The 23,100-nt window shown below is 32.1% G+C and overlaps 1 protein-coding gene across 2 annotated transcripts; it reads right to left on the bottom strand.

Moving 5' to 3' along the window:
- Positions 1-1,400: 1,400 nt before the first annotated feature.
- Positions 1,401-22,707, bottom strand: LOC132738703 (carbohydrate sulfotransferase 11-like). Of its 2 annotated transcripts, none has more exons than XM_060726293.1 (2): positions 22,535-22,707; positions 1,401-3,325 (listed from the first exon to the last, which is right to left on the bottom strand). In XM_060726293.1, exons 1-2 carry the CDS (start codon positions 22,599-22,601, stop codon positions 2,088-2,090), a joined length of 1,305 nt encoding a protein of 434 aa, XP_060582276.1. In that variant the 5' UTR covers positions 22,602-22,707; the 3' UTR covers positions 1,401-2,087. The 2 variants fall into 2 exon arrangements, with proteins under 2 accessions (XP_060582276.1, XP_060582277.1); XM_060726294.1 differs by lacking the exon at positions 22,535-22,707 and adding an exon at positions 22,000-22,202 and having other exon boundaries at positions 1,402-3,325.
- Between the last annotated feature and the right edge of the window lie 393 nt (positions 22,708-23,100).

The following is a 23,100-nucleotide window of genomic DNA, read 5'->3' on the forward strand; positions in this document are numbered from 1 at the left end:
TACGTATACGGTCGTGCAAAGCTACTGTTTCCTACTTACCCAAATTTACTATACGTATTTAGTATTTGACGTTACGCTATTATATTAATTTTATAAGTGAGACAGATGGAAAAATTCGTGCGCGTTAGAAAAAAAAATATAACGAATATTGCAGAAGTTTTATAAAATGCCAAAATGGTGATATTGTATTTAAATAATCGTGAATATGATTTTGTTTGGGTTTTTGTGTGTTTTGGAGAATATCTCCCGTGAAATTAAAAAACAAACAAACTTTTCTCTATAATCTTTTTTGCTGGAATTCATGCGGCAGCTTAAGTAGCTGCAATTTCAATTGTGAAAAGAAAAGAAAGAGAAATGTACATGCAAAACTGATACAGCAATCTTTATAAATTACAATGAAAAAATACTATACTGCACTGTACTGTACTTTACTGTACTGTTCTGCTGTACTGTTCTCTACTTCACTCCACTCCACTCTACTCTACTCTACACCACTCTTCTCTACTCTACTAAATTAAATTGTATATACATATATGTATACGATTTAACTCTGACACATTTTCAACAGAAAGATCCCCAAACTATGATACAAAAGAGACAGAACATCAAATCACCCGGCAATCTGATTTATACTCGAGTGCTCCCCCACCTGGTACAAATCAGATAGCCTAACAAGTGTTCCTTAAAGTGTTCCTCAGCCTCTTTCTGTTACTTAAAGCATAGCAGAATAGGCTCGTCGTCCGTCTGTTACATGACATATAATATTTCTATGCTTTTAAACCATGACTTATCAATACAATGCCTTTGATGTTTATATTGACATAGTGTAGTGTAACAATCGTATGGCGTATGAAATTAATTCTTATTGTTTATTGTCAATCAGTATTCCATATGATACACTATGTTTACGACCATTCCGACAATAACACTTGATTTCATGTTCAGAAAACCCTGTATATTATTTATTGATCTAATGCTGTGTGTTATCTATCCTAAAGAACTTCAACTAAATAAAACGAATTTTTGGATCTTCATACTACAGTCGATAACAATACAATTCACACAACAATCTATGATAAGAAAGATGACTTTGATTTTTGTATAGCCAATTATTCATTTTTAGATGCAGATGTACCACGTGCAACATTTTACTGGGTTTTTGTATCAGATTCAGTTAAGGCTTGTAGCTATGTAAACGATTTTAGCGAACGGAATGTTTTCATAGCCAGCAAACTTCTCAAAAAGGGCTTTCGCTATCATAAACAAAGTAAATATTTGACTAAATTGTATAATCGTAATTTCGATTTAATTTCAAAATTCAAATTCAAAAACTCTTCTGCGGCTAGGGATTGGCAAGCCTGACTTCTATAAAGATGTGATTTACAAACTTCGTTAGATCTTGGGTCATGGTAACTTTTCTACTGCCTTTTCTAAAATAATTAAACATTTTATTAAAAGAGGTTATGACCCTTCTATTCTAAGACATACTGCATGCTTAGTGCTCAACCCTTTTACATTTGAGCACTACGCTTACATATTTTGATTATATCTGACGGACCAAGTGGAAGACTCTTTGATGGGCAGTTCTTAAAACACTTTGGACCTGAAAAGTCTTAATTTTCATCCTCTGTCTTGCTTCGTCGGGCCCTTTACTTGTTTTAAAAGAACACGTTGAGGCTTACAGGTTTGGGGCACCATTTACCGGTTTAAACTGCCCAGGTTAAGCTGTTGCCGGTTCCAAGACGGCTCCCTGTGGTACTCAGATGTATATCGTGTTCATTGTTACATACTGTTGTGGTGACACTTTTGCATTACTTCTTGTTTTTCGTCTACGGTAAGTATTTCCCCTTTCTCTTAGATTTTCCCCATCGCCGTCCTGATCCCCTTATCATTTGGAAGATATTTCAGAAAGATATCATGAGTTATCGTTTATGTCTGACGGGGTAACGGACGGACGAAATTGGGCGGATTTTGTTAGGGTAATGAAAGGACGGTCTAGGGGGGATAACGGCAATTTATTTTTCTGCTTTATCAATCATTTTATCTTTCAGATCTACAAAACATGAAAATGAGACTATCAAATTATTTCACGTATCTAAGCCATCGAGATATAAAAAATCATCTTGTAGAGGTGTTGTTCTATCAAATAAGTGTGCTGGCTTGTCATCGTATCCGAACAACTGACAGTCCTCCCGAACAAATTCCCTCAAACGTTCCATGTCTTCTATTGAGACCTGTCGATAAGACTGTACAAGAGCTTCTTCTCTTTGTTTCTTGATCGTTTCACGATCAGGTATCGCCTCCAAAGCTTTTTTAACCTCCGCAATAAAATCCTCTTTTGTAATTGTGGTTACATTGTAATGTTCATACGGAAATTTAACATGCTTAGATATATAGCCTCTTATTTGTAGATCTCGCCATGTCCTTAGCATTAGTTTTTCAAAAGGGAACCTTATTTGATCTAAAATTGTCTTCGTTTGAAATAAAAACTTAATCCGTCCTCTCGCAGTATCTACGATAGAGTCTTTCTCGAAGTTCCCGAACTCTATGGTAACATTTCCAAACTCTTTCTGTCGCCATTTTGATATGAGAAAATCGGCGTCTTTTTTAAACGTTTCCATCTTTCCAATGTATTGAAAGTGTGTACTGCAGGGGTCACAGATTGAAACCATTGGTTTAAAATGAATGTCGACATTTTTGTTATTTTCACTGAGATACAGTAAGTACTTAATGAACTCGGGGAAGGTGACGTCAAATCCGTATTTGGTATACACATCGTCATTACTTTTACGAATGAGTCGAATAACATGTTTGCCTATTGCGTTCCAATACATTAAATTGGAATGATAAATTTTGTTTTCGTAACCTGAAAATATCCGGGCGTAGGGATCTCTTACAAACATGAAAGAAGTCCCATTTTCCTCGACACGCTTTAAGTCTGTTGCTGAAAGTTCTTTAGCGTTTAACAATTTAACTTGACCTAGATCCAATTCAAAAGGTGACGAATACTTTCCTTGGCTATCAAGTACAGTTAGAATTCTTTTCCAGAATGTTGATCCAACCTTTGTTATCGGACAATAGTATATTAAACGATTTTTCGAAACAACTGAATGCTTTGTTTCGTTCCAACTGAAAGAAACTGTCCTATTCATTCTAAGACAACCTTCATGTATGGCTCTTTGCCTTTCAGCGTACAAGGATTCCTCGTCAATAGATACATTGTTTAAAGGATCTGCACCTCCTCTCCCCAGGATATTTTGAATGTTATAATTCAAAGACGAGTTTCTGTACTGATTAACGATAGTGTCCCGTATGAAATATATTCCTGAAAGTATATGAAATAATGTGTATCTATTCAGTGAATATTAGTTAGGATATTTATTTCCTGGAAATTTGGACCGAAACAGTAGCCTCAAGAGTGTAAACAAGTTTTCTTCCATATTTTCACTGTGTGGCCTATTTTTTTTGTTACCCAAAGTGTCCATTTTCAAACTTGTAACTAATCTTAAGGACATTTTTCAGGTTATCTCAATTGAAGATTTTTCCCATATTTCGCCTAGATATTTTTTACCCCAGATTACCCTTATTCAATCTTGAGCTAGAAATCATCTGAACAACCTTTCTGCCAGGATATTTGGATGGGGAAATTAGTCACAAGAGTGTTAACAAGATTCTCTTGTGACCTTGTTTTTCATCCGAGATAATCCATGTTCGAACTCGTCCTAACAATTACTGGGACAAACAACATTCTGACCAAGGGTGGTGACAATTGAGGCCAAAATGTGACCACTACGGTGTTTACTAATTAAATTTGGGACTGACGACCCAAAAAGCTTATCCTAAGAGAGCTCAGGTAAAATATAAAAAAAGAGTTTAATATTTCGCCTTTTGTGACGTCATAACAATCACCAACTGGTGCACATTGTCAGGGCAATTATGGCTGGTTCCCGATTGTTCTCTAAAGTAGGAAACGTAATGTGCAATGTTTAATGAGTCAAATTATATGTTGCCGCTTCAATATTCTCCGTTGGGTTACGTGCACTAACTTAAGTCTTCTTAATTTTATTTGGCATTTATAACTTTTTAACATACTAATAAACAACTTCACATGACGATTGGTCCCAATCAGTTAACAAATTGTGCTTAAAAAGAAAAAAATAACGTGATTTACAATGTACTTATAAAATTGTTCATCAACCACCAGCTAGTATTTACATACATCTCAAAAATCATGGACTACAGCAATTTAAGTTCTTTCAGCTACTCAAACCAATAAAACAAATCAAATGTAAACAAACCACAACAATCGACAGAAGAACAATGTGATGCAGATATGTCTCCGACTGGCAGAAGTCCAGTAGAAACTCCAAAAACTAAAGGTAAACCAAGCGAGGCTTCAAACCAGCCTACCCTTGATAAACATTTGGTATTTAATGCAAATCCTGATGAGTTGAAGCATATATTGAAGAGTGTCTCTGATAAATTAGATAGTTTGGCATCACAAGAATACATTGAATCAAAATTTAAATTAATGATTACTGAGGATCTGCTTGGTAAGAAGCTCAAAGACCTACAAAAAGTCATTAAAGTCCAAGTACAGAAGGAACTAGATAATATACATAAAGAAGTGAAGGTAGTAAGTGATAGGGTTAAGTCGATAGAAGATGTAGTAGAAACTCTGAGAAATAAAGTATCAGATTTAGAAGTAAAAACCGATCAACTGCAGGAAGGAAACCATCAGTTACTACATAGAAACAAAACGCTTCAAGAGCAAATAGATGAAAGAGAAGTTAAAGTTAAATCATTGGAAGAAAAGAACAATCATCTAGAACAGTATACGCGATGTAACAGTGTCAGAATTTACGGAGTTGCAGACGATGTCAGTGAAACCTACGAGGACACATGTAAGAAGGTAATTTCAATTATTTCCGATAAGCTACATATAAAAGTCGGAAATGGAGACTTTGACATCACACATAGGATCGGGAAGTTCCGTAGTGATGGGAACAGGCCCATCATATGTAAGTTTGTACAGAGATATCTCAAACATGAAGTATTGAAAGCTCGCAGACAACTTAAGGGTTCGTTCATCGTCATAAGAGAAGACCTCACACGGGTCAACGCAAAACTTCTGGAAAACACCTCCGCACACGATCAGGTGAAGGCTGCCTGGAGCGATGAAGGCAGAATCGTGGCATTACTGAAAAACAATAAAAAAAACTAGTGGTATTTCGTCTAAGTGATCTGGATAAAGTGCCCGTCGGGTCCTCAGGAACTGTGATACCAAGCACGGAATCTAAGTGACTTTGTGTGGTTTGGTAACTATTCATACATGGACTGATAGATATAGCACTAATGTTTACATTTATTTGACTAATATTTTGTTGGGAAAATGTTCAAAATTGTGTAGTTTTCATATATAGATATATATACTGTTAACTATTTTTTGTTTAAATTTATTTATTGACTTTCTATCAAACATGAATTACGCGGCTATTTTTACTGTCCTTTTTCCCCTGGAAGAATAGTGAACTTAATTTTTTCTATTAAAGTTGTTTAAAATTAAACATTTTGGGTGTGTTAGGTTTATTGTATACTGCTCCTCTTGGGTAATTTCACTTTCGATACCGTGATTGGTTGATATCTAGCCGCATTTTATATTGTTTACATTAAACATGTGCGTAAGCACGTGGTAGTGTTTAAGTTTATACTGAGCCTGTTGGGTAATTTCACTTACCATACTGTGATTGGCTGATTAATGAACAGTTTATTGAAAATGCTGGGCCTCTTAGAGGCATCAGTCACATATACAATAATATATACATATAGTATGACATATCATAAAGAGATATCCATGAAATATACTGATGTATTACATGGCAAATATAAATTAAAAATGAAAGTATTACATTATGAAAATAAGCCTAGTTATCAGTTACTTAAATGCTGAAATAATTTTTTTACAGAATACTGCAAGTTTTAACAATATACTCCTATCTGTGCTATTCATTAACATAGAAAACTTTATTGAATTAACATTAGTACTATACTCTCTAGTAATATATTTTTTCTATCAGTATTAAAGAATTGACAATTAAATAAATAATGATATTCATCACCAAGTGAGCTATTATTGCATAAATTACACACTCTTAATTCTCTTGGTATATTACAAAATCTACCAGACTCAATAGGCATTTTATGGTTCATACATCTAAAGCGCAATAGTACCAAAGCTAAATGAGATGGTAAAATATCTAAAAACTTTTCAAATCTGAATTCACTTTTGTACATTCTATAATTTGATTCTACTTGATTGTGACATTTCACTATGCCAATTTTGAATGAACTGATCTTTCAGTCTATTTTTAACAATTTTCTTAAACAATGGAAGAGAAGTGGCAACATTATTAATCCAAAAATTTGATAAACCCAGTGAATCTAGTAATTTACAAACACTATTCATCCATGGGAGTTTCAACACATTTCTACAATACACAGAGTGTGACATATCATACAATATATGGCTTATTGATTCTTGTTTGCTATTTAAAATCTTATTCCAAAAGCACAAAACTCTACTTTTTATATGAATAGATAAAGGTAATATCCCTAAATCTCCATAAAGCATACAATTTGGAGTACTTTGTTTCAAATTTAATATCAGTTTATAAAATTTTAATTGAAATCTATCTATGATATTCACATCTTCAATTCCCCACACTTCGCTACCATATAACAATATAGGTGCTACCATGCTATCAAATAAATGAATTTGCATACCGATAGGCAAATCCAATTTTCTAGCCTTAACTATAATTGAAAACATAGCCTTCCTTGCCTGTTCTAATAAAAGATTCTTTGTTTTAGCAATTTTACCATTATAAGAGAACTTAACACCCAGATATGAAAAATCATCAACAATTTCTAGCAAATTACCTTCAAAACTAAAGGCTGGAATATTACATAAACCTCTTTTACTTTTACAAAAAACAATAATTTTAGTTTTACTAGGATTAACTTGTAAATGCCATAATTGACAATAATTTGACATTGCATCTAGTGCTTTTTGCAGTTCTTCAGCAGATTCAGCAAATATAACTGTGTCATCAGCATATAAAAGAATATACAATTTAAAATACATTTCAACATCAGATATCATTTACAATGTTTGATAGTAGATCCAGACCATTAAAATGTTGTGACAGGAAATAGTTTAAATCATTTAAAAATAAAGAAAACAATATGGGAGATAAATTTTCACCCTGACGAACGCCTGTATGACTTGTAAAAAATTCTGATATATGACTAAAAGAATTAATTTTAACACAAGATTTAGCTTGTAAATACATGTTATAAATGCAATGCGCAGCGCGCAAACAGCGCCACCTGTTAAAATGGCTGCGCCCATGCCAAATTTTGCCTGTCAAAAATTATAAACTGTTGTTCACAACACCAAAGCTGGGAGATATTACGGTATGAAAACATAAGTAAAATGCAAACCTCTTAATTGAAAAACACACGTAGAAATGTTTTCTTTATAAAGTTTAGAAGTCGATTTGATGTTCTTTCGAATATTTGTTTTGATGAGTCAGTTCGTCCTTTCGCCGTTTCGGTACATGTATATATTTATAATTAATGGAATACATTAAAACTAAGTTTTTTTAATCCCAGATAATAGAAAATAAGTAGTACGATTACGTTTTGAAAGCGGTTCTTTATGGTCTGGTTCTTATTTTTTCAGTGAAACGTGAACTGTGTAAGATATGAATCTAATGTGAATGGGCAGAGGCACAGGGAAAATGGTCAAAACACAGTAAATCAATGAGTATGTTATTTATTTTTTACTGTTTATTTTCTTTTTGGAATGTAAAGTTATACTCTATGTACTGGTATTTGTATTGTTGTTATATAAACTTATTGAAAATACCTGGAAATGGATGGTTATGTATAACACATCCAGTATATATATGTTTCCTACATTATATTTTATAAACTTTTTCACTGTAAAAACACAATCCTTTTATATATGAATAGGCACATTTACTGCCCCCTAGTGAAATGAAGAATATATTACAGCTTAAATTTAATTTAAAGCCCTCTTCTTCAATATGCCGATCGATTCATATAAAAATTACAGAATGATGGATAAGATTAGGTTTTTGGTGGATGACCCATTAAGTTTTTGGGTGAGACCCTACATTTTTAAAGGTTTTTATTGAAATACTCTATATATCTTTCAAGAAGTTTTACCTGTTCTCATAAAATATCAGACAATTATATTTTCTTTTTCACATGTTTTTAGACAATTTTTTCATGATTTAGATAGCCATGACAAATAATGTGTCAGTGATTTCTATGAATGTTCAAGGCCTAGGCGACAGAGCTAAACGTAGAGATGTTATTAATTTCTTAAAAAGTAAAAAGTACTCAATATGTATGTTACAAGACACTCATTTCACAAATAAGGAAGAAAAGTATATACGGTCCATATGGGGATATGATACCTACTTTTCTAATTTCAATAGTCAATCTCGGGGTGTTGCAATATTTATCAACAATAATTTTGATTGTAAAGTAAATAATATCAAGAAGGATAAAGAAGGTAATTTGCTTATTCTGAACTGTAAAATATGCGATATAAAGATATCACTCTATTAAATATTTTATGGACCAAATAGAGACAACCCAAATTTTTATGAGATGGTTTCAGAGAAAATGTCACAATTCAATAATACTTTATATATTCCTGCTGGAGATTTCAACATGGTACTTAATCCAGATATAGATTGTTTTAATTACTTACACTTAAACAATCCAAATGCACGTGATAAGCTACACAGTTTAATGTCAGAGTTTAACCTAATGGATTGCTGGAGAGAAAATAACTTGGAAAAAAGGGAATATACGTGGTTTAGACAAAATCCAATAAAAAAAGCACGTCTTGACTTTTTCCTAATTTCAGATACTTTATATACCGACATTGACAAAACTTTAATTTTACCTGGGTACCGTACAGATCATTCACTTATTTTAATGTCACTAGAATTTGGTAAATTTAAAAAAGGGCGGTCTTACTGGAAATTTAATAATTCCCTCTTAAGAGATGAAAAATACATAAATGAAGTGAAAAATATTATTACCGAAACAAAACTACAGTATTCAATAGATGTATCAGATATAGATAATATACCCCTTCAAGAAATAAGATTTAATATTAATGATCAGTTATTTTTTGAGACCTTGCTATTAAATATTAGAAGGAAAACAATTAGTTATGCTTCACATAAGAAAAAAACAGAAATTAATAAAGAAGATAAACTTTTAAAAGAAATCGAAACACTTGAAAAAGAAACAAATATAAACTATGAACTGTTAGAAAGTAAAAGAAGACAGCTTGCTGATTTAAGAAAGAAAAAAATGGATGGCATTTTCATACGGTCAAAAGCTAAATGGATACATGAAGGAGAAAATCCTACCCGTTACTTTTGTAATCTCAAAAATAGAAATTATGTTTCAAAGTTTATGAACACTTTAATCTCAAGAAAAGGTGATATTTTAAAAACACAAGATGAAATTCTTGCGGAAACAAAACAACACTATGAAAATTTATATAAAGTGAAAGAAACTGAAAATATATCTTTAACTGAAACACTGAGTGATTTTAATGTTCCGAAACTAACAGAAATTGATAAGCAATCCATTGAGGGAGCTCTGACATACACCGGTATGTTTAATTCTTTAAAACGCATGTCTAATAATACTAGTCCTGGAAATGATGGTTTTACAGTAGAATTTTTCAAATTTTTCTGGAATGATATTGGCACATTTTTAGTAAGGTCAATAAATTATGCTCACTCAATTGGAGAATTATCAATTACTCAAAAACAAGGAGTCATAACCTGTATACCCAAAGGTAATAAAGATAAACTTTACTTAAAAAATTGGAGACCTATTTCTTTATTAAATGTTGCTTATAAGATAGCCTCTGCCTCAATCGCTTTTCGTATTAAAAATGTATTAAAGTTACATTAAATAAATATGTAAAAATATTTTTCCGTCGGCCTAAAAATCAAACATTCTACAGTTTCATTAACCTGTTTAAAAGTTTTGTTGTAAATCTCATCAAATATTGTTCATAAATTAGGATTTTAAACGGGAAACCCCACGGTAACACTAAAGTTCGTATACGAATTTTAACATGCAAATGAAGACTATATAATGAGCTCGTGTATGCGCTACGTCACAGTTTTATAGTTGCCATCCGGAACACAGCAAATGTGATATTTTCTTGTGCAAACACACTTTAACCGTTTAAGCTTCACGGTGCACTAAACCTGGGGTTCAGTAAAAGTAATCATCTCGTAAAAAGATTAAATTTGTATGAAAACATCCGTTACAATGCGGAAATATACCGTTAAATTAGGACTGCTGATTGATGTACGTAACGGATGATCCGAAGGCAAACAGAAATTGTACTTCCCATTTTGCCACAATGAGGTTACCTATTTTTATGCTAATAAAACTCATTTTGGTTGTTTGGACTCCAAAATAAGACCTGGAGTCGATATAAAACCCAATTTATTAACAAGTAAAATGGTTTCCTGCGGGAAACATTTCTAATGATATGAAGATATTTCATTTAACTATTTTCAATATTGTTTGGGGAAAAAATAAATAAACGTTTGTATCAGGAATATAGTTGAAAATAATCGATCAATAGAAGAAGGTCTATGGAAAATGGTGACCGTTGAAGACCGGAGGCCGGAGAGAATGTCGAACATAAAACAATTACGGTATTTCTTTTTAAGAAAATGATTAAATACCATTGTATGAATAATTCCGTGCAAAATTTACGCAAAATTTACGCAGAAAATATCTCTATTTATTATGGCAAATGCCACTACGAATGTTTTTGTAGATTTCACTATAAACAATTATTGTTTTTAATATTTTGAGATAGATATTAAAGAAACATTGATCATTGAAAATATTTTTTTTCAAACACATCATGCAAGATTTTCCACCTTAAACGGTAAAATAGTTATAGAAAATTGGAAATATCACGTAATGGTTCTATGTTCTTAATCAGATGTAACTCGAGGTAAATCCGTAACGTACCGGCCAATGGTATTTAGCTAGGTTTTCGAAAAGGTCAATTAACCAATCATGTACGGTTAATAGATCACATGCTCCTCCATGTACCGAAAACAGGTCACGTGCTCCTCCATGCATCAAAAATTAAACGCGTACCAATACCCTGCGGGCTCCGGCCCGCAGGGAATGAAATGTCGCTATTTAGTTTTTTATGAAATTTATTAAATGTAACTTTAATATTATAAATGAAGACCAAACTGGATTCTTACCAGGTAGACTAATGGCATCAAATATTAGAATGTTATATGATCTGCTTTTTTATACAGAAAAAATAATATGCCTGGTTTATTACTTTTAATTGACTTTGCAGCGGCATTTGATACTGTCTCCTGGAACTTTATGTACCAAGTTTTAGACTTTTTCAATTTTGGCAATTCTATTAAAACCTGGATTAGATTGTTTTATACCAATATTGAATCATGTGTGATTGTAAATGGACATATGTCTGAATGGTTCTTATTACAGAGAGGCTGTCGTCAAGGAGATGCTCTGTCGCCTTTACTTTTCATTATATGTGCTGAAATTCTTTCAATCATGATAAGAAACAATAAAAATATAAAGGGTATAAAAATCTGTGGAAAAGAATATAAGATATCCCAATATGCGGATGACACTAGTTTGTTTTTAGATGGTACAAAAAAATCTCTTAAGAACACAATGTTAACATTAAAATTTTATGCTAGAATCTCAGGCCTTAATATTAATGTAGACAAAACAAAAGTGATCTGGTTTGGATCGGAAAAAAAACAGTAATGTTATTCTTTGTCCAGAGTATAATCTGTCATGGAATGACAAAATTTTTACAGTTCTAGGTGTTAAATTTACTACAGATTTATCTGAAATTATAGATTTAAATTTTGACTTAAAAATTGAAGAAATTAAGAGATTATTTGCGAACTGGTCTAAAAGAGTCCTTTCTCCAATAGGAAAACTGGTTGTTGTAAAATCCCTTGCTCTTGCAAAATTAAATCATTTATTTTTGAGTCTACCAAATCCAGATTTGGCCAAAATTACCGCCATACAGAACCTTTTCTTAAAATTTATGTTGAATAATTCTGTAGATAAAGTCAAAAGGAATATTATTACACAAGACTACATGTTTGGATGATTAAAATGATAGATATAAAATATTTTATGAATAGTTTAAAAGTAACATGGATAAGAAGGCTTTCCGGTTTAAATAACAAATTTAGTTTCTTAGTGGATCGTATATGTCGATATGTAAACCATATCTTCAAGTATGGGAAAGATTATATAAAAGCAAAACTGCATTTAGATATTAGTCCATTCTGGAAAGATGTCCTTTATAGCTATAATTATGTTCTGTCCAGAAAATAGTAAACAATGCTTTTCAGTTCATTTATGGCTTAACCCAGGAATTAAAGTTGGAAATTCAAGTGTTTGTATTAATAGATGGATCTCTAAAGGAGTTCTGTTTTTAGGTGATCTTTTAAATCAAAATGGAGATTTTTACACATATACTGAATTTTTGGAAACTTATAAGGAGCAACTTTTTGGAATATAGAGGTATAGTGCTGCAAATTCATAGGGTAAAATGACACCGAAGTGGTCTATGTCAGCCAACAGCAAGTTTTATATACCAAATTGTTCGTCTTGGTCTGTAGTTTCCGGAATGAATATTCATTTGGTTCAAGTCCGATGCGTAGTTTAAAAATCCAAGATGGCGTCAAAGATGGCCGCCAAATCCCTAAATATTCTAGAATATTAATATATGCTCATATTTGTTTCCGCTTTTGTATTTCAAGTGAAAGTTTTGCACGGAAGATATCATTTAAAGCGTTTTATACGAAGATATTTAATTTCATTTGAGAAAATAGATTGCTTTTTGCTTTTTTTATACGTAATTTAGCACAATAATGCTAAACATATGGGTATTTTGCAATGATACTCTTGTCTTATGTAAACAGAGAAATATTTATTACTTATTTTGTTATTCCACCATTGTAATGTATTCAGGAGAGTTATGCTTTAATGCATTCATATCATATCTTAAGAAATCTTTCTTTGTAATTATGCAGGAAGACATATAAAATGAGATGCGGTACATTAAAATAGTTTTTCAATGTAAGGTTGTAACTGGTACTTATTTGTTCTATCAATTATTTCCCCAAATTTTGTGTTAATGACAAATTATAGCTTCTTTAGTGCAGTCCATGTAACTGATTACCATAATAAACCAGGAATATGACAATTTGCTTCTGGTTATTTAATGAATTATTGTTCAAATCGTATATGAACCGTATATGGACCCACTATGAATAAAAATGACCCCTCGATTATACTGATTATATGGAATGACAATATTTACGTAAGTTAATAAATATAAGGTGATTTTCAAAGTGTGATACTATTACAGGTATCCTGTCAGATCTAAAATTTTGTTCAAAAATGTGTTACCAATTTAATAAGCATGATTTTGTTGTAAGAAATTCACCTAAGGATTTGAAAAGTACAATGTATGCAAAACAACCTCTGCTCATTTATTTATATGTTACACACCTTTTTATGTCAAATGAAATGTAATTTATTTTTTAAAGTTTCTTATATTGACAAAATAGACATTTAAAAAGTTTGATATTTTATCTACATAGATCATTACTCTGTTGACCTTCGATTTCATGAAACATGAAACATGCATAGTAGTCGGATGAAACATAATGTCGTTCTTGGCATTATAATTGTGTTTGTGCTATTTTAATTCCTTCTATTTGACCTTTTTCGAGTTGTGTGGTTCTAGAATTTCTTTTTTAAATAGTGTATAATAACCCTTTGGATAAATAGTGTATAATAAGCCTTTGGATATGTTACCTGTTTTTAAAGATTATATTTTGACCTTTGATCCCGTTATATAAATCCATTTAATTTAGTTTCGCCCATTGTTCTCTATTTCTTGTGGACAATATGTTGTATATCATGAAATTGCACGAACATTTTACATTGAAGATACCATGATCACTTTCGTATGAATACATCTGTGGACGTGTCTTCACTTCCTTTAAAAGTGTACCAGTTAATGTAAAATTAAGAATTCTGCTTAAGTCGGTGCTAGAGGATGTGGATGGTAGGTAACTTGCAATTACCTCTACCGGTATGTTCCTATATGACGACACAGTGTAAATAAAATAAATCCAAGTAAAATTCTAACAATTGTTATGGTTACATTAGACGAAATAAATAAAATTTTCATGAACGGCACTGTCAAGTGCAAACTACAGTACACGCCTCCTAGCACCGAATTAAGCAGAATTATACATTTAATCATGGTTATGGTGAACTTTTGGATTTAGAAACAACCACAGACGCGCTTATAATGTAGGTTATCATGCAGAACACGTTCAGTGTCATCCATAAAAGCAGCGTATGGTCCCCAAGTACAAGAATGTGTGTGCCCTAAACAAGAAAAACAATGAGCGGAACTAAATAACATGGAACTTTGAAAGGGGATCAGAGGTTATGAAGCCTACAAGCCATAGATACGCTATCATCTCCACATAAAGCAGGCCTGCTTATACCTAGACGTAAAAGAGTTTTTAATGTACAATAATTAAATTTTAAATATATCTGAATTACGACGACAGGACTTCTGTATTTATCTATTTTGTAAAATATTTACGTAATTTATGATAGCGATAGCCTTGTTAAAGAAGTTTAGCCAGTAATAAATAAATTGCGCTGCATTAGAATCATCCACACGACAGCAGGACCCAGGCAAATATCTAATTAACTTAGAAATATATATACCCAATATGATGTTGCATGAAGTACACCGCTGAAACAGTTAACAACCGTTAATTTAAAAAAAAACAATTATCATAGGAGTGTAGTTACTATTCTTATTGTTAATGATAGAAATGTTTAAATTTGAAAATATCAAGAGTTTATTTTATTCATTTTACGTTCACTGTTAGATATATTTAAGATTCACTTGCATCAAATTTGATTATTTCATGTTATTTAAGGATATCATCTAGTAGCGGCAAGTGCTATTTAATGCAACGTATAGCCTTCCCGGCTTGATGAAAAAGTTAGAGAGACTTAACATAAAATCCTTCTATAACAATATAAAAGAAATAAAGTTAAACTAACATATGCATGTCATTGAACATATATGATTGTAAAAATCAGGAAAAGCAGAAGATCCTTTGCAGAGCAATTAAACATGGCCAAGTTGATAATTCAAAACTCAGTTGATGGGGTCAGTGTTCATAAGAGGACCGATATCTCACGTCTCTTAGTTAGCCGAACTAAGTAGGTATCCACTTCCTCAACTATAAAAGGTTTGCAATACAATGATCACCGAAAGACCAAGTCGTCCGGTTAGCCTCAAGTAGCGGTAGAGCGTTGGACTGTGAAGGGCCTAACCCGTGTTTGATTCCCGGACGGGGCAGGTCATTTTTCGTTGTGATTGATCATGAAATCTTTTCTACGATCTTTCGCACTGTACAGTACCTTTGCTCTAGTATGTACAGAAGTTTCAGTTCCTTCTGAAAGTGAGGGCAACTAGAAACTGGCTTGTAAACTGCTTTACAGCCTGTCCAGGAACGATTCGGTGGCTGAACTGTGCTGCTGGTAAATTTAATATGCGTTACTGCTGTGATCCGGATTGAAAACTACCGCACACAAAAACATAACCATCCCGAATGATCTATTAATATATAACACTGCTAACCCTGCCTGTTGCCCAGACTCGGTTTGATTGAGCCTGTTCATGGACGGTTTATGGAAAGTGCATGTTACTCTACGCCCCCTAGCACACATAGTATTACTATCAAGTACCCGCCAGGAAAAGATTAGCTATTTTTCGTCCAAGCGCGAAAGCTCTTCTTAATTCCTTCCATGAAATAGAGAAAAACAAGAATCCCTAGAGAAAGTCCAACACAACATAATTAAGAAATGTTGCAGGCCTTGGTTTGATTGAGGCCTGTTCATGGACGTACTGTAAAGTGCAAACTACCGTCACCGCCCCTAGCACCGGCTTAAGCAGAATTCAACATTTATAATAAATTGATAAACTTTTGAATTTTGAAACATCCGCAGATGTGTTCATATGGCGGTTATCATGGAACATTCAATGTGACACGTTAGTGCCACTCCATGATAAGCGGCATAATCGTCCCCAAGTAAGAAAATGCTTGTGCCCTAAACGAGAAAACAATGGGCGTAACTAAATAAAATGGAATTTTGAAAGGGGATCACAGGTTATGAAGCCTGCGTATCACAGATAATACGTCAAAAGACAAATTTAAAAAGCAGGCCACATATCCTAAGGGTGATTCAACAGTATTCAAGTGAGGAACACTGGAACCACCCAACAAGAAAAAAGCCAAATAGAAATAACTCAGTTACCACAAGCACAACAATTATGTCGTGCTGAACGATCTTTAAGGATCGGAAATATAACATCTCTGATTAAATGTACTGGGCGACTTTTTACAGCCTCCACACGGCACAAACAACGCTGATATGACGATAAAATAGAGAAAAGCAAGAATCCCTAGAGAAAGTCCAACACAACATAATTGAAAATGTTGCAGAGTTAACAACAAACTTGAAACAAAATGCTCAAAATCATACACAGGAGCTGTCAGTAGGACAGCGTGCTCGGCTATTCTCAGTGCTTGATAGTAAAATATGGGACATAATATTGTAGAAAAGCTTGATACAGTCACCTCCTCTGTACACAGGTTGAGATTATGGTGGTGAATAAGTTTGCAAGGTCTCAAAGCGATATGTCGATGGAATTTTGAAATTATCTGAGGTGGCACTGTAAATTCAAAGTTGAAAAAAGGGGCATAATCCTGTCAAAATGCTTGAAAGACCTCCTAAAGTGTTCAAGTGGAGGGCATGATGGTAAACAAGTGTGCAAGTTTCAATGTCATATGTCAATGGACTTTGAGATGGTACGCAAACTTTAACGCCGACGCCGACGCTCGGGCGACTAGGATAGTTGTCCTAAATCGTCGAATAGCTAAAAAGAAAATTATATATATTTTCAATTCACTCAATATATATACATATGTTTATTTATATAATATTTTATTCATAATTGAGATCCAGTCTAGCAGAAAAGTCTCTTACTGTAAACTGAATAACCTACCCATTTTAAATGTTCTAGCAAATTACATTTTACATTTTAATGTATATTATATACCGTCATCAATAATGACAAAACTCCAAATATGGTTCAATTGTATATTATCATATTTTAGCTAATGCCTAAAACAAGAGCTGCATGTCAGACAGCCACGCTCGAATATTTAAAATCAACAGCCCTGCATAATAAAGAAATTCTCTTATTCATAAAGTAGTATAAATCTTTTGAAAATAAAAAACATGTTAAAGGGAAGTAACCTATGATGGTTGTGGAGATTAATCTTGTCCGAAAAATTCTGTATGTTAATAAATAGATATTATCATTTCCTAATAAATGCTTAGCTTAGCTTATGGGTCTTGAACAGTGACCTACAAGTATAATCAAAATCACATTTGAAGACAACAATGAATGTTTATGAGCTAAGGAGAAACAAACTTGCAAACAAATCCTTAACAAAAAAAGGCAAGCACAAGGTCAACGCCCAAATACTGAATTGCAGGTCAGTAAATTAGTATTCCTTATTGTGTGCATCAGACAAATAAAAGAGAGATTTCAACATTTAGACACACATTGCCAGGGATTTTTCTATGAAAGGTAAGATGTCTCATCACTAAACCAATTAATAAAAATTGTTAATCTTTTTAATATCACTATTATAATATAAAACTAAAAAGTTATTTAATTTAAAAGTTGCCAGCCCGTTCGTAATACCCCACCCACTTTGTATATGAATTTAAATCAATAAAACACATTTAAATGGCAATAGTCTCGCTTATTCTAACTTATTCTAAATATGTGCTAGATATAGTTTTAAAGCCTGTTACTAAACGAAATCATTAATAGTTATTCAGTTTAAACAAGAATAAAACTTTAATAATTTACACATATTCAGGCAAGCACACCCAGTTTGCAACATATTTTTTTCTATCTTTCGTTTAAATTAGGCATGGAAAACTAGAAAAAAATCAATAAAGTCAAAATTAATAGCATGAGTAAGTTGAAAATAAGAAACTTTATGCCAAAATTTCAATTGAATTTACAAAACTGAAAAAAGTAAATTAGCCAACGAAAAAATACTAGAATATTTAGGGATTTGGCGGCCATCTTTGACGCTTAGCTTCGCATCGCGGGTTGGGCCAAAAAATGAATATCCATTCTAGAAACTACAGATCCAGACGAACATTTTGGTATATGAAACTTGCTGTTGGCTGACATAGACCAGTTACCCCTCTAAATAGGCTAGTAAAATGGGCTGATTTGCAGCACTAGTATGTTAACAGCTTCTAAATGAATTTCTTGAAGTAAATAATATGCAACATTTGCTAAAAAAACTTAGCTTCTATACACATATTCCGCAAACTCTAGCACTAATAATTAAGGATAAAAAAGGGTGTAAATCAATCTATAAAGCATATGCAAGATGCAGGTCATTTTCCTAATTCTTTACAAAAAAATGGGCCAAGTATGAATTAAGAGATATTCACAGAACCAAGATTTTTTTGAAAGGAATTCAATACTATTTGATATGAGTTATAAATTTACTTAAAGACCCCAAAACAACTTGGTTCCAATTTAGGATTAATCATAGAATACTAGGAAACAAATCACTTGCTGAAAAAAATGAATCTTACTAATGAAGATGCTTGTACTTTTTGCCAAAGTCAGCCAGAAACTTTGATCCATTTGTTCAATGACTGTGAAATAATTAAACAATTTTGGCGGCAATTTCAGTCTTATATAATAAATAAATGTAATCTGAATTTTAATGATTGGACTACTATAGATATATTATTTGGTAATACAAAATTAGATATTGTTATAAATAAGATAATAATATGGGCAAAGCAATTTATACATGTATATTATAGTAAAATGAAAAAAATAAGGCCTGGACTGGAAATTTTTAAGTCACAAATAATAGCCAATTATAACATTGAAAAATGTGTTGCAAAACAAACGTTTAGGTATGAAAACTTTGAAAAGTCATGGCAACAATTTAAAAGTCTGGTTCTTCCAGTTGAATCCCAATAGAGAATATTATATCCATGTACTATACTTGAAAGGTTTTTTATGAAATTTCTATTTAACATAACTATATGCAAAGCAAAAAAAAGAAGAAAAAAACAGTTTTCTGAACTCAGACCCACTACCATTATAATGTGGTCTTCCACCGCGCCTTATTCACATCCTTTTTGATTCTCATTTTCAATTGTTTTTATTTATCATTTTTCTTTAAGAAGGAAACTCTAGTAGTTTACACCAAAAACCTTTTATATATCTATTTGTTTATGAATCAATTCATACATAAAGCTTTCGGTCTACATTTGTATTTATATTCTGATAATTTGTGTATTATTTATGTACATAAATTTGTATACACACATTTTGTAATAAGTGTTATAAGTTTAGTCTTTGACTATGAAAAGTGTACAATTCCCCTGTCTAGGTTAGACCTGAAGTATTTAAAGCAGTGAAAAAAATTTTTTTTAAGAACTTACATAATGAAAGAACTTGTTCATATTAACATTTAAAAGTTTGTTTTTTTTCTAGCAATTAGGCATTACCATTAAATTTCATCTGAAACATAAATATAAGTGGTTTAAGGGAGACAACTCCTAAGCATACTAGAAAGATTGTTTAGGTAGCACACCACAGTAATGTAAGGATTTCTTGGTTATAGTGAATATTCTGGATTTAAATGACTGGTTGTCTTTAAAATGCATTTTCAGCATAAAATTTGTTTTTGTGACATCTAATATGATCTTGCAATCTTATGTCATATATGTTCTCAACAAAATGTGTTTTCTTTTTCCAGGTTGTGTAGTTTGGTATCAGAATTATTAGACGTATTGCTTGTAGGACATTGACGGCAGGAACTTGAAATTAACTGTGGAGTGCTACCTTACTTACTCACTACCACAGGTACTTGAGGCAGACTGTCTTTGGTGCTCTATATGGGCAATATACTGAATAAGACTGTAGTATATAGCAAATATAGAGCATTGGAGATAGTTTTGTTACATGTACCTGTGCTCACTACAATTAAAATTGCTTTATTATATTTAGCTGCAGTTTTTGTCTGTAAACTTGTTATACATTTAGTATTGAATATATACACTAAATATGTGAATTATGTACAATCAAAATAATATAACATACAAAACATGGCAGTAAGCTTTGGCTAGAAAATGTTTTTTTTTTTTAAAAGATTTGTGAAACATATATTTTTTTTAACATAATAAACCTCCATCTTTAAATACTATATAAATCTGTCCCCATGGAACTTTTTTTTTCTTTCAACATTATATATGGTATGAATATGTATGTTTTCTTTATAGTTATGTTGTTATGTTGAAAACATAATTATCATATAACATAACTTTGTATGTCCCTATATTGGGATAGATGTTTGACATTGTAAGTGGAAGTGGTGGATGGTTCCCCGACCCCACTTTCCACATGGACGGGGAAAATAAATGAGCAACTATGTTGCTGAAATTAAAAAAAAACACAACAATAAAATTTCCTTTTCAAATAAACCACAACGCTTTACACTAAAAAACGTTTTTATCTGCCTAATATAAATGACATAATTATTAAGATAATCAGACAAGTAGAACATTGAAACAATTCGTAATAACTAAAATGAGAAGCACATTCATATATGCAAATATCATGTCAAAAATGAAACAACATTCATACAATATTTCAGAACGACACTTGACATATTGTACGTCCTTGCAACAGAAAACACTTTCAGGGCAATTTCATGTTTTCTTTTGATTGCTATTTTATTTCCAGTGTTTTAATATGTTTTCCAAATATTCTCTAAACAATCTGAAATACGCCAGCGAAGAAGACTACATAAAATAAGCCTAGATATGACATTTCCAACATAGTGGTCAAATTTGACATTTTACTTTTTTTAAAGATTCTCAAACATTTTTCTGAACTTTTCTGAAACATTCAAGACAAATTGTTTTATTTGTGGACAATAAAAACTTGATTTATAACGCTACTGAACGGATGCAATGTGTAATTTACTTCCTCTGTACATTTCACAATATTTTACATAAATTTCCTTTTTCCTTATTGTTATGAAAATAAGTATGGATCTTGAGCCATGCTGTATATAGTATGTTTAATGATGTGATTTCAAGAAAATTCCCAGCGTCTTACGCACATATACAATAAACTTAACTATTGTCTCTCAAATCTCATACAATTATACTCTTTATTGTTTTTAGTGTCCGTTATATAAAACAATGATACCTATGTGGAGTGATATCTTCCTTGTTCTCTTCACATTAAAGTGTTTATTCCAATTTATTTATATATCAGCCACGACTTAGTGAGTCTCTTTGGTCAAAGTAGTAAACAAACTAAAAAAATATTGATTTGCGTCATATTCAGAAACAGATTTAATAGACTTTAGCCTCCCTCGTTATCATTTTTTACAGTACATATCACATCTTCTTGCATATCTACAGTTTACACCGTTGCTAGAAAAACCTGTTATACAGCCCTCACCCCGTTATAAGACAGGTTGCGTGCTTTAAATGACGACGTTCTCGCTAGCCTTTTAATAATGAATTAGGTTTATATAGGATGACCTCATTTTTCGTTATGAATAAAGTTGTATAAAAGTGCTACATGAAAATATTTGTTTTTATTTTTTTACCGAAAAATGATTTATATTTGATATGCAAATAAAAGGAATCAAATACCTTGCTCTAGGGTTACTGTTTAGCGTTAACTCGGCAGAGCCTCATTACCGCCGTAAACAGGACCCTCGACATAGATATTTCGGTTTGTACCGGTAGCCAGTGTTAGATCCTTATAATACTCCCCACGTAAAAAAGTCCGTATTTGTATAACATAATCTGTAATAAGTCACGTAAGTCGGTAGCCACGACTGAAATATGATAATTTTCGTACCACAAGATAAAATCAAATCCTGTTATTAAAGAAAATACTTAAATTTTCTGTTTATAATTTACATTTTCTCTTTTTCAACATAACAATTTGAAAGACTTCCCCTTAAAATTTGTCTTTAGGCTGAATGTAGAAAAAAGTAGTCCGACAAGACATCAGTGAAAATACATAAAATATGTTTTCACTGCAGTGAAAAATAATTTTTTACAGTGCAAATAAGGAAAACTAAAAATACGCGCATTTTTTTCATCAAATTTTGTCAATATTTCATTTATTTATTTCATTTAATGCAATGTTAACTTAAGGCAGAAGCTTAAAAAAGAATACCTTGTATAGCCATCAACAAGCAAATAACACATATTATATATTTTCCTTTTCCAAGCTGAAGTTTCATTTTGTATTTATTTTAATAGTAAGCCAAAGGCCACCTATACAAACTCACATAAACACAAATGTCAACTGATAACGTTGGTCATAAGTTTTATGATGCGATCAATGAAAAAAAAAAAAACAAAAAAAACAAGCAGATGTCATAATACAAGTAATATTATATTTCATTCCATATCGAACCAACGCTCTAACTTTTGAGCTAATTGCAAAGTCATGGGATATCGGAACATCCTCGGCTATTATCTATAATAACCTCGGGAACAATACGGTTCAGATGTAAACCGAAACAGGGAGTGTAATCTTCGATAATTGTAAAAAGAATGTATATATGTGACATTCAAAGGAAAATAAAGTCTGTTTCGGTACAAATATGATTGGAAAAATGTCTGACAACCATTTAATTTAGACATACCCACTGGTGCACAATAATAAACAAATCCGACTTAATATGTCATTAGGTTGGCATTTTGCATTTTCGGTCTCTACAACCACGATAATAAGTA

This window comes from Ruditapes philippinarum, unplaced genomic scaffold (genome assembly GCF_026571515.1).
Source record: "Ruditapes philippinarum isolate M1 unplaced genomic scaffold, ASM2657151v2 ctg777_1_1_1_1, whole genome shotgun sequence".
Taxonomy (NCBI): Eukaryota; Metazoa; Mollusca; class Bivalvia; order Venerida; family Veneridae; genus Ruditapes; species Ruditapes philippinarum.